Below are 27,301 nucleotides of genomic sequence, written 5' to 3'. Positions count from 1 at the left end.
ACCGCGGCGGGAGGGTTCCGGAATTAGCACCGTGAAGGTTTTTCTTACAGTCCCAGAGCATGTGAGTTAAAGTGGCTACATTGGCGTTGCAGACCTTGCACATATTTGTCGGGTATGTACCGGGGTAAAGCCTGTGGTATAGTTCCGGGTTGGGGTACGTGAGCGTCTGCAGTTGTCTGAGGGTCACCGCGTGCGCCCTGTCCAGCTTGTCGCTGGGCGGAGGGAAGGTTCGGCGGGCCAGGCAGAGGGCCTTGGTAATTTCGTTGTAGCTGGTCAAGCAGTCTTTGGTGCTATTCCACGGACGACGGTCGCCGGCGCGGTTCGCGAGCTCGCGCGCCTTGGCGTGTGCCGTCTCGTTGCGGTTGCGATACGTCCTCGATACTTCTCCCATGTGCGCCGGGAACCATTGAATTCTGGTTTGGAATTCTACCTCCTGCTGGACTTGCCGGTTCCTCAGGACTTGGGCCGCTCTCTGTGAGATCCATCCTTTGGCGAAGTTTCTAACTGTCTGACGCGAGTCGCAGAGAACCACGGTGCACGTCGGATCCGTGAGGGCGAGTGCCACCGCCGCTTCCTCCGCCTCTTCTGCGCGTTCGCACGCTACACTTGACGTTATGCGCGTTTTGCCGCACGAATCGACGACCGCAACCGCGAATCGCGAGCGTTCTGCGTATTCCGCGGCGTCAACGAACCTTGTCCCTCTATCGTCTCCATGGCTGTGCAGGAGAGCTCTGGCCCTGGCCACTCTTCTTCCCCGGTTGTGTTCCGGGTGGACGTTTCGTGGAATCGGGTCGACTCTTAGCGTTTGTCTGATCGCGTTTGGAATGGCGACTTTCTGGCCTTGTTGTACGTGGTAACGGATGCCGAGACTTTCCATGATCTGGCGGCCTGCTGTCGTTCCCGTTAATCTTTTCACCTAAGACTTTCTGCAATTTTTAAAAATAAGCTATTTGAATTAGATGCGCGATTTTTCTGGCATAGCATTGTCAGTGGTGTAGTACATCATAATTCAACTAAGACGTGCTAACTAGCAGGCTTGTTAACCAATATTTAATAGTTAACTTTTAAACTATTACCATTGTGCTCCTTAATTATTGAGAGGCATGCAGCCCACCGTAAGTAATGTCCATATCCGTTTTTAGAATTTCGAGAACGCGATTATCCTCGGCGCTGTGGCCCAACAAATTTCGCCTACATCGCGCCAAAATACATGCGGTTTGAGAAGCTTGCAGGCAAAGCAACCTCTCCAGTGAACCTAACTCGTCGAAATAGCCAAAATTTGTTGGGCCACAGCGCCGAGGATAATCGCGTTCTCGAAATTCTAAAAACGGATATGAACATTACTTACGGTGGGCTACATGCCTCTTAATAATTAAGGAGCTCAACGGTATAGTTTAAAAGTTAACTATTAAATATTGGTTAACAAGCCTGCTAGTTAGCACGTCTTAGTTGAATTATGATGTACTACACCACTGACAATGCTATGCCAGAAAAAGCGCGCATCTAATTCAAATAGCTTATTTTAAAAAATTGCAGAAAGTCTTAGGTGAAACACCCTGTATATATTCGTGTCAGGCCTGCGTCTCGTCGTGTCCGCGTACGCTTCTGCATCGTACTGCATTTCAATGCCGCCACTGTCACAGCTGCTTAAGCCGAGCAGTGGAGCCTGACAAAAACCGGATACAGCTGACGAGGCAGGGCGAAAGAGATTCCCCAGACACTCACAGGAAACGATTGCGTCCACATGGACCAGTGCACAGTATGTGTGGTATGGTGTGGTGTGTTGAACACTAGACCCATTTCAAGATTTTGTCTAGCACCATCTATAACCAATGTGTTATGCCCGTAAACATTTCATGCTTACTCTCCTCTCGGTTACGGGAGAGGAAAAGATTTTTTTAAGCCTCTTTTTTAACCTCTTCGAGCCTCTCCTAATTTTTTCTGGTTACCTGGTTTTCTTCATCCCTCTTCCTCTTTTAACACTGCCACTTTTGTGTATTCAGATTCCTTAGATGACTCCCTAAAATTAAAAAAAATTCAGGGGGCACTTTGACTGTCTAAAGTGCGTAGAGGCGAAAGCGTTTTTCGCACCACTTTGACTGCTTCTGTGGCACTGGTGGCGCCACATGTAATTGAGTACTAATTACTAAGTGATGACAAATCACTAATTAATGGATAATTACTGATTTGTGCCTGAATACCAATTAACTGCTAATTAATGACGCTTAAGCTTTGCCTTTAGGAGTGGAACTCGACAGCGTGTTGTTGCGCTGCCAGGCAGTCCACGGAACGCCACCACCCGTTCGGCGCGATGCCTTGCGCTTTGAACACTTTTTGGGGAAAGGAAATGGAGCAGTGATTCTCTGTCATCTCGGTGGACACCTGAACCGCACCGTAGAGGAAGGGAAGAAGTGGGAGTGGAAGAAGAAAGACAAAGATGGCCTGTAATGAAGAAAATGAAAATTGTATTTGAGGAAAGGAAATTACGCAGTAACTGTCTCACATATCTCGGTGGACACCCGTCAAAACTCAGGGAGGCACTTTTTTACCTAAAGTACGGTCACTGATGTATGGTTAAGATGTTAAGCTTCGCCTCTAAGAGTGGAACGCGACAGCGTCTTGCAACGCTTCCAGGGAGTCCGTAGAACGCCATCGCCTGTTCGGTTCTACGCCTCGCTCGTCGGTAAATTGGTTTTTGAGGAAAGGAAATGTATCTGTCTCTCATATCTCGGTGGACACCTAAACCTCGCCGGAAGAGAAGGGAGGAGGATGGGAGTGAGCGAAGACACCGTATTCACTAGACGCACCTTTGTTCTTTCCAAACCACCGAGCTGGCATGGCGGAGTGGATAGCATGCTCGTCTCGCACTCCGAAGACCGGGGTTCGATTCCCGAGCTCGACCAATTTCCTACTCGGTTTTATTTATTTAGATGGCCTGACTATAAAAGTTAATTAAGCTAATTGAGTAATTAAGCAATTAACTAAGCTCAGTCCCACTTACTTGGAGCATCACTATACGATCCCTTCAATTGGTTGCCTGGTTACTAGGAGGAGGAGGTAAACTTTATTAAAGAAGAGGTCTTAGGCGCGGATTGGGGTGGTGTTCCCCTCCCCGCGGTGGGCTCCTCTTCTAGGCCGGACGCCAGGTGGCCGACCGACGATGCCGTTCGGCGACCTCTTCGGCTCGCTCTGTGACTCGAAGTTGAACCTCCGGGTCCGAGCTGAGCAGCGCGGCCTCCCACTGAGATTGGGTAGAGAGCTGCAGACTGTGGGATGGCTTGTCTTGAGTACATGAGTATAGGGTGTGCGGTGTGTCTGCCTTTTGGTGCCCACAGAGAGAACAGACGGGGCTGTACTGCTCCGGGAACCATATGGAGTACATGTATGGATTAAAGAAAGTGTCTGTTTGGAGCTGCCGCCAACTGACTTGTTGTGTTTTACTGAGGGATTTATGTGGTTCTGGGAAGATCTGTCTTTCTTTCTTGAAGTGGGTAGTAATTTCTTTGTAGGTTGTCATTCGCTCCTTGGCCGACCTGAGCTCGGGGTAGCGCACCTCCCGGTTAACCACGAATCCTCGGGCAAATTGGTGCGCCGCCTCGTTTCCAGGATGGTCCGAATGTGCGGGGACCCAGATCAATGTTATCTGGCGGGTATTGGAGATTTGTTGTAAGATTTTGATGGCTGCTGAGTGGGCCCTTCCTTTTGCAAAATTCCGAATTGCTGTTTTGGAGTCACTTATGATGCATTTGGCAGTGGTGGAGGTAATGGCTAAAGCTATGGCAGCTTCTTCGGCCTCCTCCGGAAATTTTGTTTTATCTATTGTCGCCGATGCAAGGGGAGAACCGCGATGATCGACAACTGCCAGAGAAAAGGCGTCTCTGTCCGCATGTTCTGCCACGTCCACGTGCGCCGTGTCTTTCTGAACTGAAAATCTTTCGTGAAGTTTTTGTGCCCTAGCCTTTCTTCTGTCCTTATCGTAGTGTGGATGCATGTTTTTGGGCAGAAGAGGGACTGTTAAGTGTTCGTGCACGTGTCTTGGAATTGGCAAGGTGTGTGTACGGATTCCTTCATATTGTGTTCCTGCTTTCTTTAGGATGAAACGTCCCGTTTCAGTGCCTGATAGTCTTTCATATTGTGCAATGAGGTGTGCTTCTATCATTTCCGCTAAGGTGTTATGAATTCCTAACTGTAATAGTTTTTCATTTGGAGTATGACGTGGGAGGTTGAGCGCAATTTTGTAGGACTGTCTAATTAGAGAATCCAGGTCGTCTCTTTCTCTTACTGTGAGGGTGACGTATGGTGTAGTGTAGTTGACTCTGCTAAGAACGAAGGCTTGTATTAGTCTCCTGGTCTCGGCTTCTTTAACTCCTACTCGCCTATTCGCGATGCGTCTGATGAGGAAGGAGATTTGGTTGACAGTGTTTCTCAGTTTCTTAATTAACGTGTCGTTTTTTTGGTTTGACTGTATCAGCATTCCTATACTCCGTTTCATACATAGCTGTCAACGCTGCCAAAGGTACGAAAGTAGTCAGCTACAAAAAAAACAAGCAAAATGTATCTGTCCGCCTCGCGTCGTGGCTGAGTGGTACGAAGCGCGCGCCTGTGTGTTCATTTTACAAAGGGCCTAGGTTCGACTCCCGGCTTGGCTGTTTTTTTTTAATTTCTTTTTATTTTTCTTATAATTATCATTAGGTAGAAAGTCGAAACTGTCAAGCTCGAATGCCTACCTTGAAAAACACTGCGCTATTTGCTTGCGCTGCTTACTTGTTTCGAAGGGAAAAAGCAGTGTAGTGTATTGGCGACGGACGTGATTGCGAAGTGCTGCTCTCGGGCGTTCAGTGACTCTTTTGCATCCGGCACACAATGAATCATTAATTGGGTGGTGATAGAATTCAGTGCGGCGTCGAGTATTCCGAGCAGCTTCGGCTAGCGGCAATCCGGCATTGATCGGCGTACTCAGCGGCTTTAAAGAGAGCGGCGTCTGAATCGGGAAGTCTCCACTTTTGAGCTGTTGTCACAAGGAAAATTCTTTGAAGTGCTTCCGTTCGTGGTAATGTTTTGTATTAATGTCGGATTCGGTGTGTTATGGGTGTGAGCTAGTGCGGTGAGATGGGAATTGTTGAAAGCTGTGTATTTGGACCGTGAGCAGAGATTCCGTTGCGCAGGTCATCGAACGCAACAAGTGGTGTCGTATATTAGTGCACTTGCCGCTGCAGTTGACATTGTTATTGTGAGAAGCCGACGACGAGGTTCCGTGGTTCCTGAATAGGGCGCACAATGAGGTTGACGAAGCTCGCTGTTCGTTCTCCACACAGTAGCTCGTCATCGTCCTCTCGCGGTAACAATATAAACGAGTAAAAATTCGGCTTCTTACACACCAATGAGATGTTAGCGCAGCGTGACTGAACGTTGTGGCTGGCGTTTAATTGTTGACATCCGCTCTCATGTTTTTAATCTTTGTAAATATCATCTTTGTAACTAAAGTTGTCCATTTGCTCGATCGTAATCTACTATGGTTCACTGCTGCCACAACTCACAAGAGTGTAGAAACTGGTGCTGTAGGTTATGGAGTGGTATATATAACATTTGCTACGCGTATCATGTGAGTGGTCTGCAGCGGTTGTACGGTCGGTGATTTTTAGTGAGGAGAAAACAGCGCACCAGGTCTCGGAGGAAGGAAATGCTTCAGGTGAACCACTCAAGCAGACGACATGACCGCCCGGCCTGCGCGGCCGGCCTAGCTGCGAAAACCTGATACAGGAGGGACCGGAAAAAAAAAAAAACTTAAGCACTCTGTTTTGTAGAACATAAAAGAAAAAGCAATATTTTTACAAAATAAAACACCGTTATCATTATACTGCAACATCAACCAACATTTACTTTAATTTTGAGTTCATTACGATTTTTACTTTTGACGCACTACATTACGATGCGGACGAGAAGCGCGAACAGGCGCCGTAGCCTTGGCTGCGTTGACTCCTATGTATGAAACGGAGTATAAGATTCTTAGTGTTTCCACTTCTGGGACGGCTGCCCCTTCCGCGTAGATTTTGATCTCAGGCGCTTTATTTTTCCTTTGACGCTTTGGGTGTAGGATGAGGACTTCAGATTTTTGGGGGGAACACGCGAGTCCCGCGGCTTGTGCCTCCTCTACTACTACATCTGCCGCTTGTTGTAGTGTATCTTGTATTGTGGCGATACTCCCCTTGGTGGTCCAAAGGGTGATATCGTCCGCATACAAAGAGTGTTCTATGTCTGGGATTTTTGCGAGTGCGTGTGCCATTTTGATGAGGGTTATATTGAATAAGAAGGGGGAGAGGACCGATCCTTGCGGCGTTCCTCTGTCTCCTAAGCTGAAGGTGTCGGATTTAATCGCGCCAATTTGAATTTTAGCCGTTCTATCGGAGAGAAAGTCCTTGATGTAGTTAAACGCTCTTTCGCCCACATTCAACGGTGAAAGAGATTCTAGGATTGCTTTGTGTTTGACGTTATCAAAAGCTTTTGTTAAATCTAGAGCTAGGATTGCCCTGGTGCTCCTTTCTTGCTCCTGAGATAGGACTTCGTTTGCTAGTCTGAGCATCGTGTCCTGTGTTGATAAATGTGGTCTAAAGCCAATCATAGTGTGTGGATATAAATTGTCTTTGTGCATGTGAGACTTCAGTCTGTCTAGTATGACGTGCTCTATCAGTTTTCCTATGCAAGATGTAAGCGAAATAGGTCTGAGGTTTTCGAGCGCGAGCTTTTTGCCCGGTTTTGGGATGAATTTAACGATGGCATGTTTCCAAGCCGCTGGGAGTTTTCCCTCCCTCCAACACTCGTTCGCAAAATCCGTGAGGGCTGTGATGGAAGCGTCGTCTAGGTTTCTGAGTGTCTTATTGTTAATGCCGTCTTCTCCCGGGGCGGATGTCGTGCGTATCTTATGGAGGGCTGCTCTTATTTCCGCTATTGTTATGTCAGCGTCCAGGAGGGGGTTAGGTTGTCCTTTATAATCTGGTAGTGACTGCGTCTCTCGGGTTGTGCAGAAGTATTTCTGCTGTAGCGTGTTGATAATGTCTTGATCCGTGCCTGGGTCCATGTTTAAAATTTTGGTGATTTCCCTTTGAGTCGTAGCTTTATTTGATTCCGGATCAAGGAGATGCCGCAGAAGATTCCACGTCTCTCTCGTGCCTAGATTGCCATTTACATTTTCGCACATATGGTCCCATTGCTGCCTTGCGATTTCTGCGGAGTGGTGTTGAATTTCTTTTGTGAGTGTGAGTATCTTGTTTCTAAGCTTTTTGTTGTATTTTTGTTTAAGCCATCTTTTTTCTAGGCTTTGCCTTGCCTCCCACATGTGTGTAAGTCTGCTGTCAATCGCATTTACGTCTAGGTCATGTACTAGTTCTTTAGTGGCCTTTCCCACATCTGACAGGAGGGTTTGTGTCCACTGTTCTAGGTCTGTGATCGGTTCCTGATTTTGGTCGCGGATCGTCCTAAGTTTGTCCCAGTCGGTGATCTTGTTTTTTCTGGGTTGGGGTTTGAGATTGGCAATGGCGATTTTAGATGCTATGATATAATGGTCACTTCCCAGATTTTGTCTGGTGTTGCTCCAGCTTAAGTCTGGGAGATTTTTGCCTATCGTGAGGTCCGGGCACGTGTATTGGGTTAGCCCTCTTTGCTGGATAAAATCAATTAGGGCCGTGCCTTTCTTAGATATAGTTCCGTGTCCCCATTGCACGTGTTGAGCGTTGAAGTCGCCCACAATTAGGGTTGGGTTTTGGCCTGCAATTTGTAGGGCTTTCAGTATAGCGGCTTTTGCTGGTCCAGCCTGCGCCCTGGGGTGGCTGTATGCGTTCAGTATGAACAGAGAAGAGGAGTTTCTTTTGCTGGGTAAAATTTCGATTAATATACAGTCGAGCTCTACGTTTTCAATTTCGTGGTTAACCACGGTAAGGTTTCTATGTACCATCGTAGTGGTTAAAGGTTGTTCTGTGATGTGACATGGCAGAACTGCCCGGTACCCTGGCAGTTTTAGTCGAGATATTCTGGGTTCTTGGATCGCTATTACGTCAGGTTTTTCGGATTGCGATTGAATATGTAACTGCAGATCTGCTTTTTTGTTGCGCATGGATCTGCAGTTCCACTGCCAAATTGTTATGCTTTTAGGATTGACCATTTTGCTGGGATAGATCGATTGGCGCCCCTTGAGCTGACGGGGGAAGCCGACGTAAAATTTCCTGCAAAATGGTGTCGATTACCCCGAACTTGTGATTTACATCCTGTATGTGTTGTTCGAGTCTTTGTGATAAATTGTCAACGGTTTGTGTTACGTTATCGAGTTTCTGACTGTGCTCTTCCACTTTTTGTTCGAGTTTTGGGACTCTATCCTCCAATGAGGGATTTCTAACATCAGCTACTGCTCGTTTTTTGCGAGGTGTTTCTTCCTTGCTTACTACGCTTACTGGGGTTTCGACTGTTGCGGACACAGTTGTTTCCATTTCTGTAACTTCCTGCATGGCAATTGGTTTTGGCGGAGGGTTCTTAGATTTGGCGGGTGCTTTTAGTTTACTGTTTTCCTGTTCTAAGTGTTTGATGCGGTCCGTAAGTATTTGAATGTGGTGGAGTGCCTGATCGAGTTTAGACTGTAATAACTGCAGCTCCGTCCCCTTTCCGTGAGAGGCCACTCCCGCCCAGCTCACCTGTTTCGGTCCGGGGCTCTGCGTCCGGCTGCCGGTGCCGCTGTCACCTCCACTGCGGCTGCTGCTGCGTCCGCTGCGGCTGCTGCTGCGTCTACTGCGGCTGCTGCTGCGTCCGCTGTCCAAGGGCGGGAAGGAGCTCGAGCGGTCCTTTCTTTGGGTGGATGTTGAGTCGTCGCTGGTCCGGGATTTTGATCTTGATTGGTGCTCCGACGTTTCAGTGGGGGGTCGTAGAAATCTTTTTTTGCAGCTGTTATCGCCTGTGCGGTGCCCTTCTCCACAGACAATGCAGACTGGGTCGCAGATTTATTCTTTGAGGTGCTGGTTTCCGCAGTACGGGCACCGTTGTTGCGGTGGCTCTGGACATACGTCTCTTCTGCAGTTCGTGCACGCCTCTACTATTGGAATGAAGGGGTAGACCGGATACAGGACGCCGAAGTATATGATGCTATCTGGCAATTCATCCGCGTCGAAGTGGAGAAGGAGGGACTTTGATGTTCTTCCCATGGTTCGTGCTTGGACGATTTCAGGGTTTCTTTTGCGAAGTTCTTTCATCATTTCTTGCTGCGTTTCGCCATCGTAAGCCCTGTAGATGATGCCCTGCAAGGCCTTGTCCGGAGGAGCGATGTACGACGTCATGATGATGTCTTTGCCTTCCAGCTTGATTTGTTTGACTGCGACGTAACGTAGTGCGTTTGCCTGCACCGGCGTCGATATGGTGAACACATTCTTTGTACAGTTCGTTCTGGATTGGTCTTTGTCAGCCTCGGTCGCGGTAATGCCGCTAGCTGATGCAATAGCTTGCCTGATAGATTTCTCGGTGTAGCGCGTGATGTCTACGCCACCCGTTGGTCTGTAGATTATCTTATAGTCTTCCTCCGGTAGTCGTGGAAGCGGTTTCTTAGGATGGAGTGGAGGGAGAGGTTGCGCCTTCGACTTTTCGGTCTGCTTATTTGGCTTCTGAGCTGTTAATGATACAACTTTGGGGTCCTGATTACGGTAAGACACAATCGTTTTCCAATCGGGCGTCTCGAATTCGTCTGGGGAGGCGTTCGTCCCAGCTACGGCGTACTCCATGACTGCCGCCGTGGCGTTCGCGCCGTGGCGTTCGCGCCGCGCCAGGCCTGGCGTTCGGGTAAGCTAGGGCGCCGGAGCGACGCTGGCTTTAGACAGTCGGAGCTCGGTCGCCCGAGCTCCGATTTGCTTAAAGGAGGTCTTGAAAGGACTCACGCTTCTTGTCCGTGTGTCGGAGTCGAAGTATCCTGGGTTTTTTCCTTGCAGAAGGTGCTCGAACGCGGAGCCCATACGAAGCACATGCGCCTCCGTTGGCCCTCTCCATGGATGGTTACTAGCCAAAGTACAATTGGCCCCGTTTGAAATTCGCGCACTGTGACGTCACGACTGTTACGGCCAATTGAAAAGCGTGACATTTCTGTCGACAACTGCTGCTTACAACGATGAGACATTAAAGGCTTTCGCCTTAATATGTCGTGCAGACAAGCAGGTTCATGTTATGTTGCGTCGACCTTTTTCCAGGACAGCTTGCAGACCTGAATGGCGTCAATGTCGTCCCAAATGCAAACCATTCCAAATGTGGCGGGTAAGTGTTGGTTGCAAATTGCGCACTTCTTAAATCATGCATTCAGAATTTTAGTAAAAGAAAAGAAACTATGAAATCCCTATATTTATTAAAATACGGTCAGAGCCTCCGTGACGTTACCCAATGTCCGGTGGCAAACTAAAGTGCTTGCAACGTGTCTAAGCACACAGCATATCATCAGCTCACCGCACAACCAAAGCTGTTATAGTAACGCAGATTAAAATAGTACAGGATTTCAAATTCCTGACCGTGACTGCCGTACAAAAACGCCATCGTCATCGCTATTTCACCCCCTTCCGAGATGAGTTCATTGCAGCACAAAGGTCTCTCCTAGTGGCCTCTAATTATTCGTGCTTTGCGCCAGCCGCGACCAGGAATGGGGGCGCTAGTCACTGTATGGACTGAATGGGGATGCCGATAAAATTATACTACCCATCCTGCGAAAACATTTCTCTGCAGTCGAGCTTCCACGCATTCACAACGTATTGACGAGCGGTTTGATTTCCTGAGCATAATCTCCGCAATCACAGTGGGGGGAAAGATTCCTAACTCTGTCTTCTAACATGAGGAAAATCTCTCGCAAGAAATGCTTGTTTCAAGATGAAAGGCAATTATGTCATCGCATAACTGACAAGACTGTTCAATTTCATGTCTGCATTCCATCGAGTCGATTGGCTAATCCTCCTACCATCAGTAGTGCCCTTTTATGTTGCACCCAACTGGGAGTTTACTATGGGCTGAAATTTTGAACACAAAAGTGCACAATCCTAATAACTCAAGCACCACATCATGTAGCTCAGAAAAGCAGATTGTGTTGAGTTTTTCTTCCAAATTTCGGGAGCTTGCAGCTGATAGACTCTGCACAGTTTCATGAGAAAAGGAGAACGGCAGATCGCAAGCCACCACCGAGTGTGCACAGAACTAAACTGATTCGAGACTCGGCCCTCCTCCCCGTACGCAGACATCGTGGCGGCGCGTTACGTGTTCGCCGTAGCGGGCTTCTTCGGACTGCTGCACCTGTACGTGCAGCGGCTCAACCTGAGCGTCGCCATTGTGGCCATGGTGCGCATGACGGGCGACAAGAACCTCACTCGGGACACTGGCTGCAACTTCGAAGACGTGGGCAACACCTCGACCAGGGAAATGGTATGGGGGCGGGATCAAGTCTTGTTCTCTGATTACCTTGGGCAGCAGGGGGAAGCGTATGATTCGTGCACCTCCTCTGCGATTTAGAACAAACCTTGTAATGTTATTTGCGGAACATTTTGAGCCATGAGCTAGTGAACATGAATGCATCTGTTTTTATACGCTCTCTAATCTCAATAGCCAACGCAAATGAGTCATCGAGCATTATCGCGCATTATAACTGCATTTGTGGTTTCACCACACCTGATTGAATGTAAGAAGCTACCGTTGAGATGATGCCGAATAAATTCTATATGGCCTACTTATACGTGGTGCAGAGTTGAGCCAGCTGGCTCGCAATTACACAAGTAACCAGTTAAAGGCACCCAGAGTAGTATTGGTCCAGCCAAGGGGCTGAGTAGATCTTCGAGAGACCCTGCGGTGAGGAAAATCTCGATATGACTTTTTAGTACAGACAGCGATGAAATTCTGCAGACAAAAAAAAAATGACCCAACGCACGAAGCCAGTTTCATTCACCCTGCACTTGGAACTGTGCCGTGTGCAGGTGGGCGACTTCGACTGGGACGAGCAGACCAAGAGCTCCGTGCTGTCGTCGTTCTTCTACGGCTACATCCTGCTCCAGTTTCCGGGGGGCCGGCTGGCGGACCGCTACGGCGGCAAGCATCTCATGGGCTCCGGCATCCTGGTCTCGTCGCTGCTCACGCTGCTCTCGCCGGCCGCAGCCAGGCTCCACTACTCGGCGCTCATGCTCGTCCGTTTCCTCATGGGCGTCGCTGGGGTACGACATTCTCTCTGCATTCCTCACCCCTGTGCCTCGCTACGATCGGCTGCTTTGTCAGGTTGGGAGCACCAAGGGACCAAAATGCGTCGTTGGTCATAAAAATGACGTCACTTCCGGCGAAGGCATCAACAGCTGCTAATGCCGTCGCATTGCTAAAAGATAATGAAGTCTGGTGCCCACGAGAATTTTTTTCTCCGCGACACTTAAGCGATCGGTCATTATTGCAGCTGATGCGATCGGCTTAATTGAACCCTGACTGCCTGAGACTAGCCTATTATGATGTTGGTGCTGACTTCTATTTTGTATTTGAAATTGCAATCCTTTTCTTTCTTCATTGTTGTTATGCTTGATGCGTTCTATAGGCTTATTTTACAATAGTATTTTGTTGTTACACCCTCGACTGTTCTTATTATTGTATTCTGTGTACCGATTCTAATATAATTATAATTTTGTTATTTTTGCCAATCCTGATGAGGCCCTTCTAAGGTCCAGCAGTATATTCCAAATAAATAAACAAAATAAATAACGAAATGATGATGATGTATTTTAAGAGCGCAAAGACTTTTTTGCAGCAAAGACTTTGCTGTGGGCAATGACGAAAGTTCGCAAATCTATTATAATTGACGTAGAAGTGGTGGTAGTTTCGATCGCACCGAATCGTGTTCATTGCGTAAATTATGCGGTCATTTCAATCAGTTTAGGTGCATCTCGCAAGGTGGGGTGGGATTCAGACAAGATAATAATTGCTACTAGTATTTTCCTAAGTGCATCCACGTGGGCGTTGACAAAAAGAAAACTGTACAGCCTCCCCAAACCTTCTCATTCAAAATAAAAAGCTCTTGACTTCATCCAGCTGCACTGACGCGCTCACGAGGTTATTAACTGTAATCATTTTCTTCTTAAAATGCGCGGTTGGTTACTTTTAGGAATCGTAGCACGGTGTACAGACCTTGTTGCTTTTTTGAAAAGAAAAGTGATGGCTGATAGGAAGTAGAAGTGGTCCCACTCATGATCATTTCCGTCAGCAAATGACCAACTTCGGTAAACGTGAGGACTACGGCCCAGTCCACGGGCAGCCCACTAATTTTCACTAGCATTGAAATGGGGCCGAATTGAATCTTATCCTTCCTCCGTGAGTTGATCCGTTTTTCGCCTCTTCTGTGTATCTGAAGCGCTCCTGTAGATGTTCACTGTGCTTCCAAAGATGCACTTATAGAAAATTTGTATGCCTTTCGTAACAAGCTTATGTGCTGGTGTGGAAGTGTTCCATAGGTCTCGCAAAACATTTCTCCAAATGTTGTTGAAATCATCTTGGATATTTTCCTTTATATTTCAAATTACACAGTGATCTTCACTGGTCGCTCAGTAACCAACTGCTTTCCTCACAATTTTTCCACGCTCAGTAATGGCCCTCATTCGCACGCCACTCAAGAGTTAGTTCCCCATGCGTGTAACTCTCCCGCGCGGATGCTGTTTAGAAGTAACGCAGTCTAACGCCAAAATGTGTGGCAGCCAAAGGCTTTTCACCACACCCTTTATAGCGCTCGCGTCATTCACTTTGCTTAGTACTGGCCGTTCTGGCTGCTATCTTAAGGAGATCACAAAACGGTTGCCGCGGACGGGAATTGCTGTGCATCAGTGAAGATGTGGAATTACAATAAAGAAATAGCTGCAAAACTAACCTGCTCTATACTATTTATAACGCTTAGGAGGCGCAAGTTCATGAGCCAGCTTCTGGTAGAATCAGCGCCAGCAATAACAGCCATACTACATCTGGTGCAGGATAAACGCCCCTACACTGACCTACAATTAACCCACGATGCGCCAGCTGCCGCTACCTTGGCGCCGTAAACAATGTAATCTCACCTGTACAGCTGACTAACCGATGTCTAAAGCTGCGTTAGTCTTCTCATGGAATCAAGTCATTTACCCTAAGGAGGAACCGGTTATCCTTCCTTCGCATTACATTCCCTGCCCAGGCCATTTATTCTTGATTTGCGCTAGGATATGATTAAGTCACGTTTTTTACCCGACGTACTCTGCTCATCTCAAATCTCTTAATGTTAAACATCATCCATTCTACAGCTGGTTGCGGTGTCCTCATTTTCCTTTGTAGCCTACTCGTTAGCTTCCAAGTTTCTACTCCATAGGTGAGTATTGCAAGAGGATACTGTAATATGCTTTCCTCTTGGGTAATCCTGGATAGTTGCTGCTCATGACCTGACTGCACAATGTAGAACAGCTGTCTTAACGAGCACTCGCCGGGCGGGCTCTTCCGCAGGGCTGCTGCTTCCCAGCCATGCAGTCGATGCTGGCCCAGTGGGTGCCCAAGGCGGAGCGCACCATCATCTCCAACATCGTCTTCACCGGCTCCTTCACCGGCACTGTGGTCGCTATGACGTCAACTGGCGTCATGAGCGACTCGGAGGTCCTCGGCGGCTGGCCCTCCGCCTTCTACGTATTCGGTGAGCGTAGTCGCGAACCTACGTTTGCGAGCTCAGTGGAATTTTCCGTTAATACGTACAGAATGTACAGTCGCGTACGGCACTTCATAGGATCTGGTTGCGTGGCAAAAAATTGGCAGTGGTTCAGCTCTGGTTAAACCTGGAGGATTGCTAAAGCAACGAGGAGAGACAGAGAGGGGATGGAGAGCGCTCGGCAGCAGCAGCGGCCCCGGCACGTTAGCTATGCGCCGCTACGGCGCATGTGCAACTGGCGAGCGCGGTGGCGGCAACTCTGAGTCACCCGCGCAACGACGGCGGCGGCGCGCCAGCTGTGCGCCGTGTGACGTCACTGCTCCTCTCGCATGCGCAGTATGGCCTTTCGTCAGCTCCGCGAAATGGCTCGGCGACTCGCGTAGTGTTGCTTCCGCAACAAAAACAATTACTGCGCCGCCTCTGTGCTCAGTCAACTGATAGCCGTACCAGCGGGTGCAGACTATATATCCCCTCATGCTCCTAGGTAGTTCAAGAGATGGTTCACCTCACCGCTCTGCTAAATCGGATCCCGTAACCTTTTTGTCTCAACTGTGCACCGTTTGCCAAAAGTTTAGAGACCAGTGGATTGGCTTCTAGGCTGCACACCCTGGCTTTTTATTCAACCTCAGCTTTTCAAATCTCTTGCAGATGAAGGGAACTCTGGTCCTCCCCCTCCTGAACGTTACGCTTCTAAGGATGCTAAAAGACACCCCCCCCCCCCCCCCTTCACGACTTATACGCAAACTCGCTTGGGCTCTAAACTTTTGACAAAGCTCGTAGAATCCGCAAGAGTGCTTAAGTTCTGCCCGCAAGCAGCACCGGCACAACGCGTGTGTACCATTTTTGCATACCAAGTGCGAAGCAAACGTAGGCTGAAAAAAAAATAGTCGATTTTCTCGACGCAACAAGGCACAGACTGAAATGCATTGCAGGAAAGACGTAAGGCATTTTTGTACGGCTCAAAGATGCTGGTAACCGCACACTGGTTTATACCATGGCCTTTGGCTGCTCGACGTGCCCCTGTCTTCGGCCGCTTCCGAGCTTCGAACTAGGCAGTGCGCATAGTCTTTCTGGCTGATTAGGCGGCTTCGGCAGTCTCTACCATGTGCCGCTTTTCTTAAATTGATAGCCTGCTCGGCTTCCTTCGCCGCTGCTAGTGCTTTGTGGTCCTCGCGTTCCGTCATTTTTACTTTTCGTGATGGCGAGCGCGTGTAGTGTCCCTCGCTGTTTTCGCCGTTTAACTCGCTATAGCATTTCGTGCGCAGAAAGCATGCGGTGCTGCTTTGTAGCATACATCTTCAAGAGAGCTGAAACTGAAAGGACTGCTTAACAGAAATGACGACTTATCACCTGCATGCGTATGCTTTGTAGCATACAGTGGTTCTGCTGCAGGTTCATTTGCGCTTTCGTAAACAGCTGTTCCCTGTTGGCATTCATCATCATCATCAGCCTGACTACACCCACTGCAGGGCAAAGGCCTCTCCCATGTCTCTCCAATTAACCCTGTCCTTTGTCAGTTGCCGCCACTGTATCCCCGCAAACTTCTTAATCTCATCCGCCCACCTATCTTTCTGCCGTCCCCTGCTACGTTTGCTTTCTCTTGGAATCCACTCCGTTACCCTTAAGGACCAGTGGTTATCCTGCCTTCGTATTACATGCCCTGCCCAAGCCCATTTCTTCCTCTTGATTTCAACTAAGATGTCATTAACCCGCGTTTGTTCCCTCACCCACTCCGCCCTCTTCCGATCTCTTAACGTTACACCTATAATTTTCCTTTCCATAGCTCGCTGCGTTGTTCTTAACTTAAGCTGAACCCTCTTTGTTAGCCTCCACGTTTCTGCCCCATAGGTGAGCACCGGTAGGATACAGCTGTTGTATACTTTTCTCTTCAGTGATATCGGTAAGGTACCATTCATGATCTGAGAGAACCTGCCATATGCGCTCCACCCCATTCTTATTCTTCTAGTTATTTCTCTCTCATGATCCGGATCTGCGGTCACTACCTGCCCTAAGTAGACATATTCTCTTGCTACTTCCAGCACCTCGCTACCAATTGCGAACTGCTGTTCCCTTGCTAGGCTGTTGAACAATACTTTGGTTTTCTGCATGTTAATTCTTAGCCCCACCATTCTGCTCTGCCTGTCTAACTGATTGATCATGCTTTGCAGTTCTTGTCCTGCATGAGTGGCTTAGCAAGGCAATGTCATCAGCGAATCGCAATTCACTCAGGTATTCTCCATTAACTCTTATCCCCAACTCAATAAACATAGGTTATTAGGGCGATAGTAGAAACGCATTTGGTTCATCGAGTAACGACAACGACGATAACATGAAGCTCTCAGTGAAGCTTCCATATGGCTGCAGAGAGTGTGATCTGGTAGAATTGCGCATGCAGGTGATAAGTCGTCATTTCTGTTAAGCAGTCCTTTCAGTTTCAGCTCACTTGAAGATGTATGCCACAACCCATTTTAACATGTTTTTTCCACGTTCATAGATTACTGCTTTTTGAAAGAATCCCTTTAAAGGTCTTATCAAATATGATTAAAACTCACTTTGTGCATTTTATTTATTCAGTAGTAAGCGATCATCTATGTGGCTTTTAAAGCGCGCCTTTGAAAACAAACGGCTTAGCTAAAAAATACGAGCGCTTTAATGTCCCTTTGGTACAATATACACTCCAATGAGATTCAACAAATTTTTCGAACGACTTTACATAGTATCTCCCATCAGTTGGCACGTGCATGTGCTTGAATGCGCTTGTTTACAACCGAAGTTCTTGCGTTTTATGAGCAGTATAATGCCATGAGCAATCAGCACCAGCTTTCGTTATGTGTGCACTGGTCGCTGTGTAATCTATTCACGACTCTTCGTTATCCTTTCAATCCCAACGCGGGGCAGGATTAAGCGGGTGTGCCTGGTGCGTCATGTGGTTCCTGCTGATTCACAACAGACCTGTCGAGCATCCGAGGATCACCCACGGCGAGCTGATGCTGATCACCGGCGGCAGCGTCATCATGCAGGGATCAGCAGTCGTAAGCAAGCTTCGCACTTCTACTAGAAAGTTACGCCTGAAGTCATCTGAGCCAACTTCTGTGTGAAAGATCACTTGAGTAGTCTGCATCATTGTTAAGTTTCTTTTTTAAGCCTGCGTCATTACGCATTGGCCGCACCGTGCTTTCGATTACGTCATCTAAGGTTTGAAAGGTCTAAATACGTCATCTAAGGTTTGAAATGCAGTCCTGTTAGATAGAGTCGCAGTGACGAAGAAATGCGCCTGCCACATTCTTTTCGACACTCTACTTTGTTACATGGAAAGTTAGTCACGATGCTGGCATGATGAATGCGGATCAAAAAAAAAAAATGTCGAGAACATCGCAGCTGCCTGAAATAGCTAAGATATATATCTCACTGTCACAGAGTGCGGTCATCGAAGAGCAGAACTGGCGGATTCCCGAATGACCTGTTAGAGTCTACTGCTCACATCAACGTGCGCTTCGCTATTGGCACGCAGACACGTTCCTGTCAGTGTCCATGCAAACGATATCACCGTAGTGTAGACCCGCATTCATTATGTTGCTGTGTGTGGCACATAGCTTTCACTTTTCGACACAGCGGACCTGTCCGAAGACTTAGATCTTTTCTTTTCATTGAAAGAGTTCTTGACACGCATGAGTAAAGAAGTCAAGGGCGCGCCGATTTCAACTCAAATTCCTCATATTTCATAACAAAACCAAGCGCGCTGTTCGAATGTTTGCCACCGTTAACTAAAGGACACAGTAATGTGCCGCGATTATTCTCAGATGTATTCGGTCAGTACACTGACCTGAGTTGGCGATGGGCGCGTTCAGAGGCTCCCGATCCCCTGGAAGGCGATCGCGACGTCTCCGGCTGTGTGGTCTCTGGCGGCGACCCAATGGGCGCACGCCTACGGCTCCTACACGCTCATGACTGAACTTCCCAACTACCTCAAGAACATACTCGGCTTTGGACTTACGCAGGTGAGCGGTCATCCTGTCTTGCCCAGTTAACGGAGCAGACTCAGAGAAGAAATCGTATTCAGGGAAGGAGGTTCCACGCTTCATAAACTGTCTACTTGAATTGGGACGCCGTCACCTGTCATGTGGAACCCGTTATCCCAGTTGTATTGATACTCATCACCCGTTACGGTTTATTTTAATTGCTCTTTATTTATTAGCAACCGGAAGGCGGAGCGTTACCTTCTCTAGTAGAACCGCATACTCCCACCTAAACTACTACATTCATGCCTGATGTTAAATCGCGCCAGTAACAATAAGTTTAGACGCTGGAATTGGACATGGTGTATTGGGAACGGTGTATGCACTGGAAGACGCGGTGTATTCGTGTATCCTCGGCGTATGCTTTTCTAGAATAACAAGGCCCCCACAGCAAAGAGGTGTTCCACTACTGGGGGAACAAAGTAATTACGCCATCCACTCTTTACCAATAATAAGGCTCATCGTGGGGAAGCTTGTACTACAGACGTGTGTCAATCTTGATGGTGGCCCGCAGAACGGAATCCTGAACGGGGCTCCGTACCTGGCGTTGTCCGTGCTGTCGCTAATCATCGGCTGGATCTCGGACGCCATCAGACGACGCAACTTCGCGACCGCCACCACCATCCGCAAAATATGCGACTCTGTCTGTGAGTCGCCAGCAGAACGGGCTGTAATTGTGTTGATCAGGACACAGATTTCCTCGTAATTTGTACTTTTGCTGTGAACATTATCTAATCTTAATATTGTACTTTGCTACCTTTCCGTTAATACTTCAACATAATAAATTTTTATACGTTCGCTGTATTTATTTTAAGCGCAAGTTCATTTCAGAGGTACAGTCGGCGTGTGCTAGTTAATTTGGATCTCTTTTCTGATAAACGCACTTAACTGTAACGAATCCGTGAGAACTGTATATGCGAAAAAAAAACTTTTCCTTTGAAGACAACGGTGCCAATACCATGATAAACCATGCGAAACACTCCTAACTGAAGCCTTGGTAAAAGTATTAGACAATAAATCTAATATCAACGAACTACAGCAGATAAACCTATCTGCCGCAAATTCTCCCGATATATCTGGCATGTTCGCTCGAGATATTGAAAGGATCCTAAGCTTTCGCTTCGTCCAAAATGCGCCGAGTGTGTATTCGTTTTTTCTTTCTCTTGCGTGTGCAGAATGTTTATAGCAATGATGCATACGGCGTACGGCACCCGCTTTGCGGAGAAAATTATCCGCTTTGATAAACTGCTCGTGGCCAAAGGGAAAGCATGTACACGCGCTCTTTGCAACGCTTGCCCACCGTGCGCGTAATTTCACGACCTTTGGCAAAGGCACCGGAGTCTTAGAGCTTCCTCATGGCTGCTTCGCGTAGCTCTGCTATGCACGACGTACGACATTAATAGAAGCCCACCGGTCGCTAACGCGCGCAGGCGGATGAGAGTTGCCGTTAAAAATTGCATCCCTCTCTTGCAATCCGCTTGCGGAGTATTTTAGTTGTAATCAATCTTGTTTGTACGTCTGATATTCGGTTAGGACGGGCAAGATGGTTTAAAAATGGCTTATGGGGTTTAACGTCCCAAAGCGACTCGGGCTATGAGGGGCGCCGTAGTGAAGGGCTCCGGAAATTTCGACCACCTGGGGTTCTTCAACGTGCACTGACATCGCACAGTACACGGGCCTCTAGAATTTCGCCTCCACCGAAATTCGACCGCCGCGGCCGGGATTCAACCCGCGTCTTTCGCGGCAGCAGCCAAATGCCATAACCACTGTGCCACCGCAGAGCCTGTGCCTCGCAATGGGTGTAAAGCAGCATACGACCATTGCATGTTATAACAGTTTCTCTATATGAATAACCATCGTATTCAGTCAACTTCAGTAGCTCTATTAACACTGACGGAAAATTTCTATGCTCTACCGTTGATCTCCGTAATAGAGAGCACGCTTCACTTCGTAGCTAGCCCTCAATAAAACATCGTAACGCCCCACTGCGGTGGCTCAGTGGTTACGGCGCTGGGCTGCTGACCCGAAAGACGCGGGTTCGATCCCGGCCGCGGCAGCCGAATTTCGATGAAGGCGAAATTCTAGAAGGCCGTGTGCTGTGCGATGTCAGTGCACGTTAAAGAACCCCAGGTGGTCGAAATTTCCGGAGCCCTTCACTACGGCGTCTCTCATAGCTTTAGTTGCTTCGGGACGTTAAACCCCAGTAAACCAAACCAAACCAAAACAGCGTAAGGTTTACGAACAGTGGTGTTTTTATCCGCCACGTACTATAAATTGCTACAACCATATCCCTTCTAGTTCAGAGGCCTTATGCACATTCCCTTCCTTTGTCTCCCTTCATGTACCAACTGCCTCACTTGGTCGACACTTGCAGCGGCGTTCGGGCCGGCGCTGTGTTTGTTAGCGGTGACCATGGCGCCCTGCGAGCGGCTGCTGGCCGTCTTCTGGTTCTGGATGGCCATATCCCTCATCTCGTTCGCAAACTCCGGCTTCAACTGCACCCACGTTGACATGGCTCCTGCCTTTGCAGGTACGCGCAACAATGACGTTGAAGTCGTTAAACATCAGCTTCTGATCTCGTAACAAAAATACGAAGCACCATCTCGAAGTACCGCCCCTTTTGACTCCTTCTGAAAAGTAGAACAAAACAAGTACAAAGGTGTTTCCTTCTGGGAATAGGGGGCGCCCAAGAGACATAACGTTGACGAGTACTAATAACGCTGAGATGTGCGAACATACCGTAATGCGGGCACTAAGTGAAGTATTTCATGCTGTGACGTAAATCTTTACATGCTTTTCATCCTTTATATACGTATGGCACCAAATTTACGTGCATCAAGCTTCAGACTAACATTCATGGAATTCACATGCGTAAAGCATGGAATCCTTCACACGTTTCGTGTTCACTTTTTACGTCTATGTTATCCGCACAGTTATTTTTTTTTTTTCATCGCAAAGTGCACATGTCATTACTGAAGTGAGCTGCGATGTTATCTACATAGCGAAATTTGTCTTAAATTCTTGAGCTTTTCGTGCGTTACCCTCACCCGCCTCCCACCCTGCTGGCAAACCTAAAACGATATTACTATAATTTACTTTTGCAGGCACTCTGTATGGGATCACAAACTGCATAGGAAATACGACAGGAATAATAGCCCCTCAAGTGGTCGGTTTTCTGACCGAAGCCCACGTGAGTATAACGGACAGCACGAAGGTTTTTTTTTTTCTTCCTTATTTATTCCTCCTGCAAAACTTACTCAGGACCAGGTGTTCTGCACTGAATTCATATAATTCGGTGACATTGAGCATCATAGAGTGTGGTCGACAACTCTATAATTAGGAAATGAACATGCGTCTCCACAATATTACTTCTCTCGGTCAGCTGTGGAACTGCGTTACGCACAACTCCATTGTGCTTTATTTTTGCAAAATGTGGTGAATAACTTCATCACTTGCTATCTCAGGTTCGTAGGACATCCACAATGGTCGTCCACTGGAATACCTCGCAAGATGGTTGTGATCTGGTAGATAGCAAATAGCAAACAGTGTGCACGAACCTAAATTCATATAGTACAATGACAGCTTGGTCCACAGCGCGTGGTTCTATTTCCTAGGTACACAATCAGTGCGCGGTCTTTACTTCCTTGTCAACAACATCATCAACGCTGAACTTTCTTCCGAACTATTTAGGCAAAATAAGAGAAATTTTTCTCCTTACTCTCAAAAACCGTGCCGAATTAGATCCCCTATCACCACGACGAAAACACGCTTGCCTATCTGTTTCACAAGCTTTATCACCATGACGTTTTGCATGACGACTTCTTTCAGCCACCTTGCTTCATTTTCCCTCACCGTGATCATCCCTACAAAGTCAATCGCCCAGTGTGTCAGTGATCTCTTTACGCGCAATCATTTATACCTAGAACCATGAGTGACTGGAATAACCTACCATCTGATATTGCTACCGAGGTTCACCCAGACAAATTTCACAAAATGCTGCTTACTCACATCAGAATATAACGTCCCTGTGCACCACTGTATCTTTACAGAGTTAATCCTTTTTTGCTCCCTCGATTACCACTACCTTCTTTCAGATTTTTTTTTATTCTTAATCTGCGCTGAAAGTGGTTTTTCTTTCTGCGTTGTTTTTGTATTCTTACTCTCAACTGTTTGTATTTTTTAGCTTTTGTTGTGCTCTATTGCTGTTGTTTTCTGTTTTTTATTTGTTTCTTTCTGTACTTCAAAAATGGTGTCTCTATTTTAATTTTCTCTTTTCTGCACCTTTGATTTTGAACACTTCTCATCAAAGTGCTTCGTGTGTCCCCCCTATGTAACACCCTCCCCGGAGGGCCTTTAGGGTATTTAGATAAATAAATAAATAAATAAATAAATAAATAAATAAATAAATAAATAAATAAATAAATAAATAAATAAATAAATAAATAAATAAATAAATAAATAAATAAATAAATAAATAAATAAATAAATAAATAAATTCACTGATTATGTTCAGCTTGTTCTATTTATTAGCGTAGCGAGGACATCATTTCCTCGCTCCTACAGCAAACACGTTAGCAAAGTTGCGTAGTCATTCCTTTATATTTTATGCGTACAGCAGTATAAATAATAGTTGGAAAGCTTGGGGAGTCCCGCATGCCGGCTCGTGACAACACCGGTCAGTAGAATAAGCATGGTTAATTGAATAAAGAGCCCTCTAGTGCGAGGACAGACATGCAAGGCGGTGTCAACGCACGTAACTTATCTAACGCAAGTGTGAGTGCCTTGCAAACTCTTGGTTTCACGAAAGCAACTTTACTCAATGCGTTCCAGCGTATTTCATAAGCTGACGCACGCGGTACTAAAAAATGTGCACACGGAAAAAGCTGGCGCAATATCTCTGCAAGCACGGCAATGCCGGTTTGTAAACGTGTGAAGTTTAGAGCCCGCACGCCTGTGATCCTTCTTCCTTGTTCCTATTTGAAGTTAACCTACTTTATGCGTTAATTTCGCATAGCTAGAAGAAAATTACCACTTGCACTCTTCTTTGGCTGTAATTGTACCGTTCTCACTTTCATGTCTATAAGCGAAGTACTGAAGTTATTCAGAATACTAGTGACGTTGTATGTGCGCTAAACTTACTTATTACATATTTAATAAATTAACGGCATTTCTTTTTGCCAACCGTATAGGCAACAGGGATAATGAACTTCACATACATATTCTAGAAACCTGTCCTTGCCGGTAACACACGCCTAGGATATGCATGCTATGCCACTGAAAAGAGGATATCTCTGATGGGTACTTAAGGAGTCACTAAAAGGCAAAGGTATATCGACAGGTTGGTGCCCCAAGAACGCGAATTTTTACCGCGAAGAGAGGTTGAACAAGATAAAAAATTGCGCAAAAGCGAAAGATTGTATTACTACGCCCCTCACTAATTTCGTTAACTGCACATGCTCCATTGAATTCTTCGCCGGCAGCTTTTGGCTCACTCGACAGGGAGTATATAAGCCGGCGAGTAAACGCACAAATATAAAAGCACAGGCAACGATTGCTGCTGAGACACAGAAACTGCAAAGCGTCGCTCGCTTCGCACGTCGGCCGTTCAGCTTGCATGACGCCGTAGCGCGCAGGAAACAAGTAACAGTCAAGCACAGACTCTCAGTGTCGCTTGCGCTCTTTCCGAATAGTGAAGCCCGAATAGGCTGAATGCTGCCCTGTGCGGTGCGTCACAAATCCCTACCTCCCATCTACCAATTGCGCCATATACTCGTCACCGGATTCTATGAGGAGCTCGTTGTGCCGTGCGACAAAGAATTGAGTAAAACATCGCACGAAAGAAGTCAAAATATTACCTGTTTATTCCTGAGAGAACGAGGAGGAAAACAACTGCTTGATATTTCATAAAAAAAAACTAAAGACGAAATGCACGTAGCGAATATAATGTGACAGTTGTGACATAGGTGAATGTCTCGATTGACTCTAATAATTAAAAGGGCAAATAAATTGCCATGAAATACGACCGCTGAGCCTGCAATAAAAGAAAACACGTATATCAGTATGTGCAGCAATTTTCTTGGAAACTGCGCGAAAGGGAAGGGAAAACGCGTTTTCGTTCCCACCTGCAACATTTTAAACACGAGAGCTCGATTTACAAGTTCAGCATTGCGTCCCCTGTAATACAACCCCCCACTCCCCATCCTAGAGCTGCACTCCCTCTCAGCGCTGCACCCGGTGCGCTCTTCACCTCCTGGTGACGTCCCCTAGTGACGCCATTAGTGTGGCCGTTATTAGCTCGAAGGGTGCGAACCTGCTCCGCATGATAAACAGTACGATGACGTCATCTGCTCATATATTGATACAAAAAAACCACTTTAATGTGTCATAAAAACGTTTTTTTTGTTTTCTTTCCATTTTTTTGCTTCGCCGAAATATTTCCCGTTTACCTCACTTGTCAGATAAGTACGCTTCGTAAAAAAAACGTAAAACTATCGCTTTTCTTGTGGATATAAATAAGGGAAGAAATTGGACACTTCATTCGTGATTATCTCTGCAACGCTGTCACCTTTTCGCCTAGAATGAAAAGTCGGAGGTGTTCCTGAAAGGTATACCATATCATTCTAGCGCATATTCTTGCCGCCATTGATATCTACATTCAGTGTCCCTTTAAATAGCCATCTCTCCGGTGCAATAAAGTTCTTCTCTGTACTCAACATTTCCTTTCTGTCTGCGTGATACAACCTTCCCTAGCTTATATTTCTGACTAGACATCAACCTCAGCCGGGCTGTCTTCTGTCTCCGCATATGCGTGTTGCGCCCTCTGCAGAACAACGTGGAGAACTGGAAGACGGTGTTCTACATCACGGCCACCATCTACAGCGTGGGCGGCCTCCTCTTCCTGCTGTTCGGGTCGGCCGAGCCGCAGGAGTGGGCCATGGACGTGCCCACCACCTCGGTGGACGTGTACCGTGAACAGATGAACCGCTCCTGCCAGCAGTGCAACTGGTCCACGCTCTCCATGGCCGGCAGCAACCCGTTGGCCATGATGACCTTCAGCTCCTACTCCAACCAGCCCTCGTCCAGCATCAAGCCCGCCCAATGACGCCCGCTAAGCCTTTGTAGGGCCACAATGTGTCGGGCTGAGAAAGTGCGAGGACACACAATGTTTGTTTTTTTTTTTTTCATTTCTTCCGGTGCTAGATTTTATCAATAAGCTTCGGAAAAACCGTATCTTCGCTATGTAGCACTTTGCCCGGCAGCCGACTTCTGGTCAGTGACAGTGACGGTTAGCCGTCGCTGGTCGTTCTAAACGGCTAGCCGCTCGTGCCAACTTTAGATGGACTTCTAGGTCTCGATACAAAGGCGCTGCCATTCCGCTTCTCTCGGTACTCCAACTTTGCAGTTCCGCTAGAGCTGAAGGAAAAACTCCTGTACTTGGGAAGTCCTTCCGACATAATGCGAAGACGCGGAAGGGTTTTTTGAAAGAAACCGTGTGTTTATGCCCAGTCCCTCCCATTCCCCCTAAGCTATTTTCGCTTTAATATATACTCATCGTTCTATTATGTACACGGAAATGGTGTTTACTAGCGTGTAAAACATTTTACTTGTTTCACTGTTCATATTACGACAGAATGTTTCTTTTACTATTTTTGCGGACTGTTTTCGGTGCTTCTAAAAACTATAGCCAGATTACTAAAATCGCCTGCTGTTGGTTCTCAGCAGCGCTTCTCTGAAGCTAAGTTTGCGCTGCACGTTAAAATGCATTGATGCAAACCTGCAAACGACAAAGAAGTCAGAAGTCCTTGTTTTTTTTTAAAGGAAAGCTAGCCTTTCGCCTATAAACACAAAATATTTAGCTTTACTTTAGTTTCGGTAGCTGCTGGCTGTCATCAGGTAGGAATCGATGTTATCTTTGTTTTGCTTTCGGCTGTTTTCTTGTAGCTGATTCATTTATTTTCTCTGTCCGCGACTGATTTAGCAATGCGCGCTGCTACATATCGCCTTAAGTTTTGGCGGTAGTTTATGTGTTTACAGCTTCGTAAACGCTTGTGCAATTTCGACGAGGGAGAACTCGCCTCTACAGCAGTGCCCCTCCGTTCAGCGTTGTTATCTGTTTTTTTTTTTCGCGGCAGTAACATAAAGGCATTGATGCCCACACGAGCTTTGCTCCTTATTCTGTCCTGGGCATTTTCACTGATGCCGTGAAGTATTGCCTTCTGTTTTTATGTAACGTTCCTTTTACTCTCCGGCCATTTGAAATTTGTGTTACTTGATGGCCAGCATAAATGAATTATCTTGCCTATGAAAGAGTTCTTATGTCCGCGAGACGCACTCCTAGTGTCTCAATGTAAACAGCAGCGATTAAACACCAATGCAATATGTTCACCTAAATTATCCGGTAAAAACTGTGAACATAGCTGGAACTTATTGCAGAAACGTGTCCACTCCGCACACAGTGTTATTAAACGTCGAGTGCCACTTGGTGACTTAGTTGGATATGATAGGGTCTTGATGCTGCTAAGGGCTATTTCTCCTCCTGCTCTGTAATGCGATGCGGAAGCGTCTAGCTTTTCTGGAGGTTTTCTGGATTTAAAATGGCGCCGCG

The 27,301-nt window shown here is 46.9% G+C and overlaps 1 protein-coding gene across 3 annotated transcripts; it reads left to right on the top strand.

Moving 5' to 3' along the window:
- Window positions 1-6,380: 6,380 nt before the first annotated feature.
- On the top strand, window positions 6,381-25,858 carry LOC149372791 (putative inorganic phosphate cotransporter). Of its 3 annotated transcripts, XM_089567335.1 has the most exons (11): window positions 6,381-7,253; window positions 10,212-10,275; window positions 11,237-11,421; window positions 11,967-12,200; window positions 14,485-14,668; window positions 17,579-17,712; window positions 18,529-18,678; window positions 19,211-19,343; window positions 21,071-21,226; window positions 21,801-21,886; window positions 25,523-25,858. In XM_089567335.1, exons 2-11 carry the CDS (start codon window positions 10,230-10,232, stop codon window positions 25,796-25,798), a joined length of 1,584 nt encoding a protein of 527 aa, XP_089423461.1. In that variant the 5' UTR covers window positions 6,381-7,253; window positions 10,212-10,229; the 3' UTR covers window positions 25,799-25,858. The 3 variants fall into 3 exon arrangements, with proteins under 3 accessions (XP_089423461.1, XP_089423462.1, XP_089423463.1); XM_089567336.1 differs by lacking the exon at window positions 6,381-7,253 and having other exon boundaries at window positions 9,167-10,275; XM_089567337.1 differs by lacking the exons at window positions 6,381-7,253; window positions 18,529-18,678; window positions 19,211-19,343 and having other exon boundaries at window positions 9,167-10,275.
- The last annotated feature ends 1,443 nt before the right edge of the window (window positions 25,859-27,301 follow it).

The sequence above is a fragment of the Amblyomma mixtum genome, chromosome 1 (genome assembly GCF_055824585.1).
Source record: "Amblyomma mixtum isolate Tamu chromosome 1, ASM5582458v1, whole genome shotgun sequence".
NCBI classification, from domain to species: domain Eukaryota; kingdom Metazoa; phylum Arthropoda; class Arachnida; order Ixodida; family Ixodidae; genus Amblyomma; species Amblyomma mixtum.
Note: the sequence above shows the minus strand (reverse complement) of the source record. Positions and strands in the feature narration are given on the sequence as shown.

Coding starts and splice junctions, on each gene's coding strand:
- LOC149372791 (XM_089567335.1), top strand. CDS start 10,230: ATGGCGTCAATGTCGTCCCAAATGCAAACCATTCCAAATGTGGCGG. Junction 18,679..19,210: donor TCGGCTTTGGACTTACGCAG/GTGAGCGGTCAT, acceptor GGTGGCCCGCAG/AACGGAATCCTGAACGGGGC. Junction 21,887..25,522: donor GTTTTCTGACCGAAGCCCAC/GTGAGTATAACG, acceptor CGCCCTCTGCAG/AACAACGTGGAGAACTGGAA.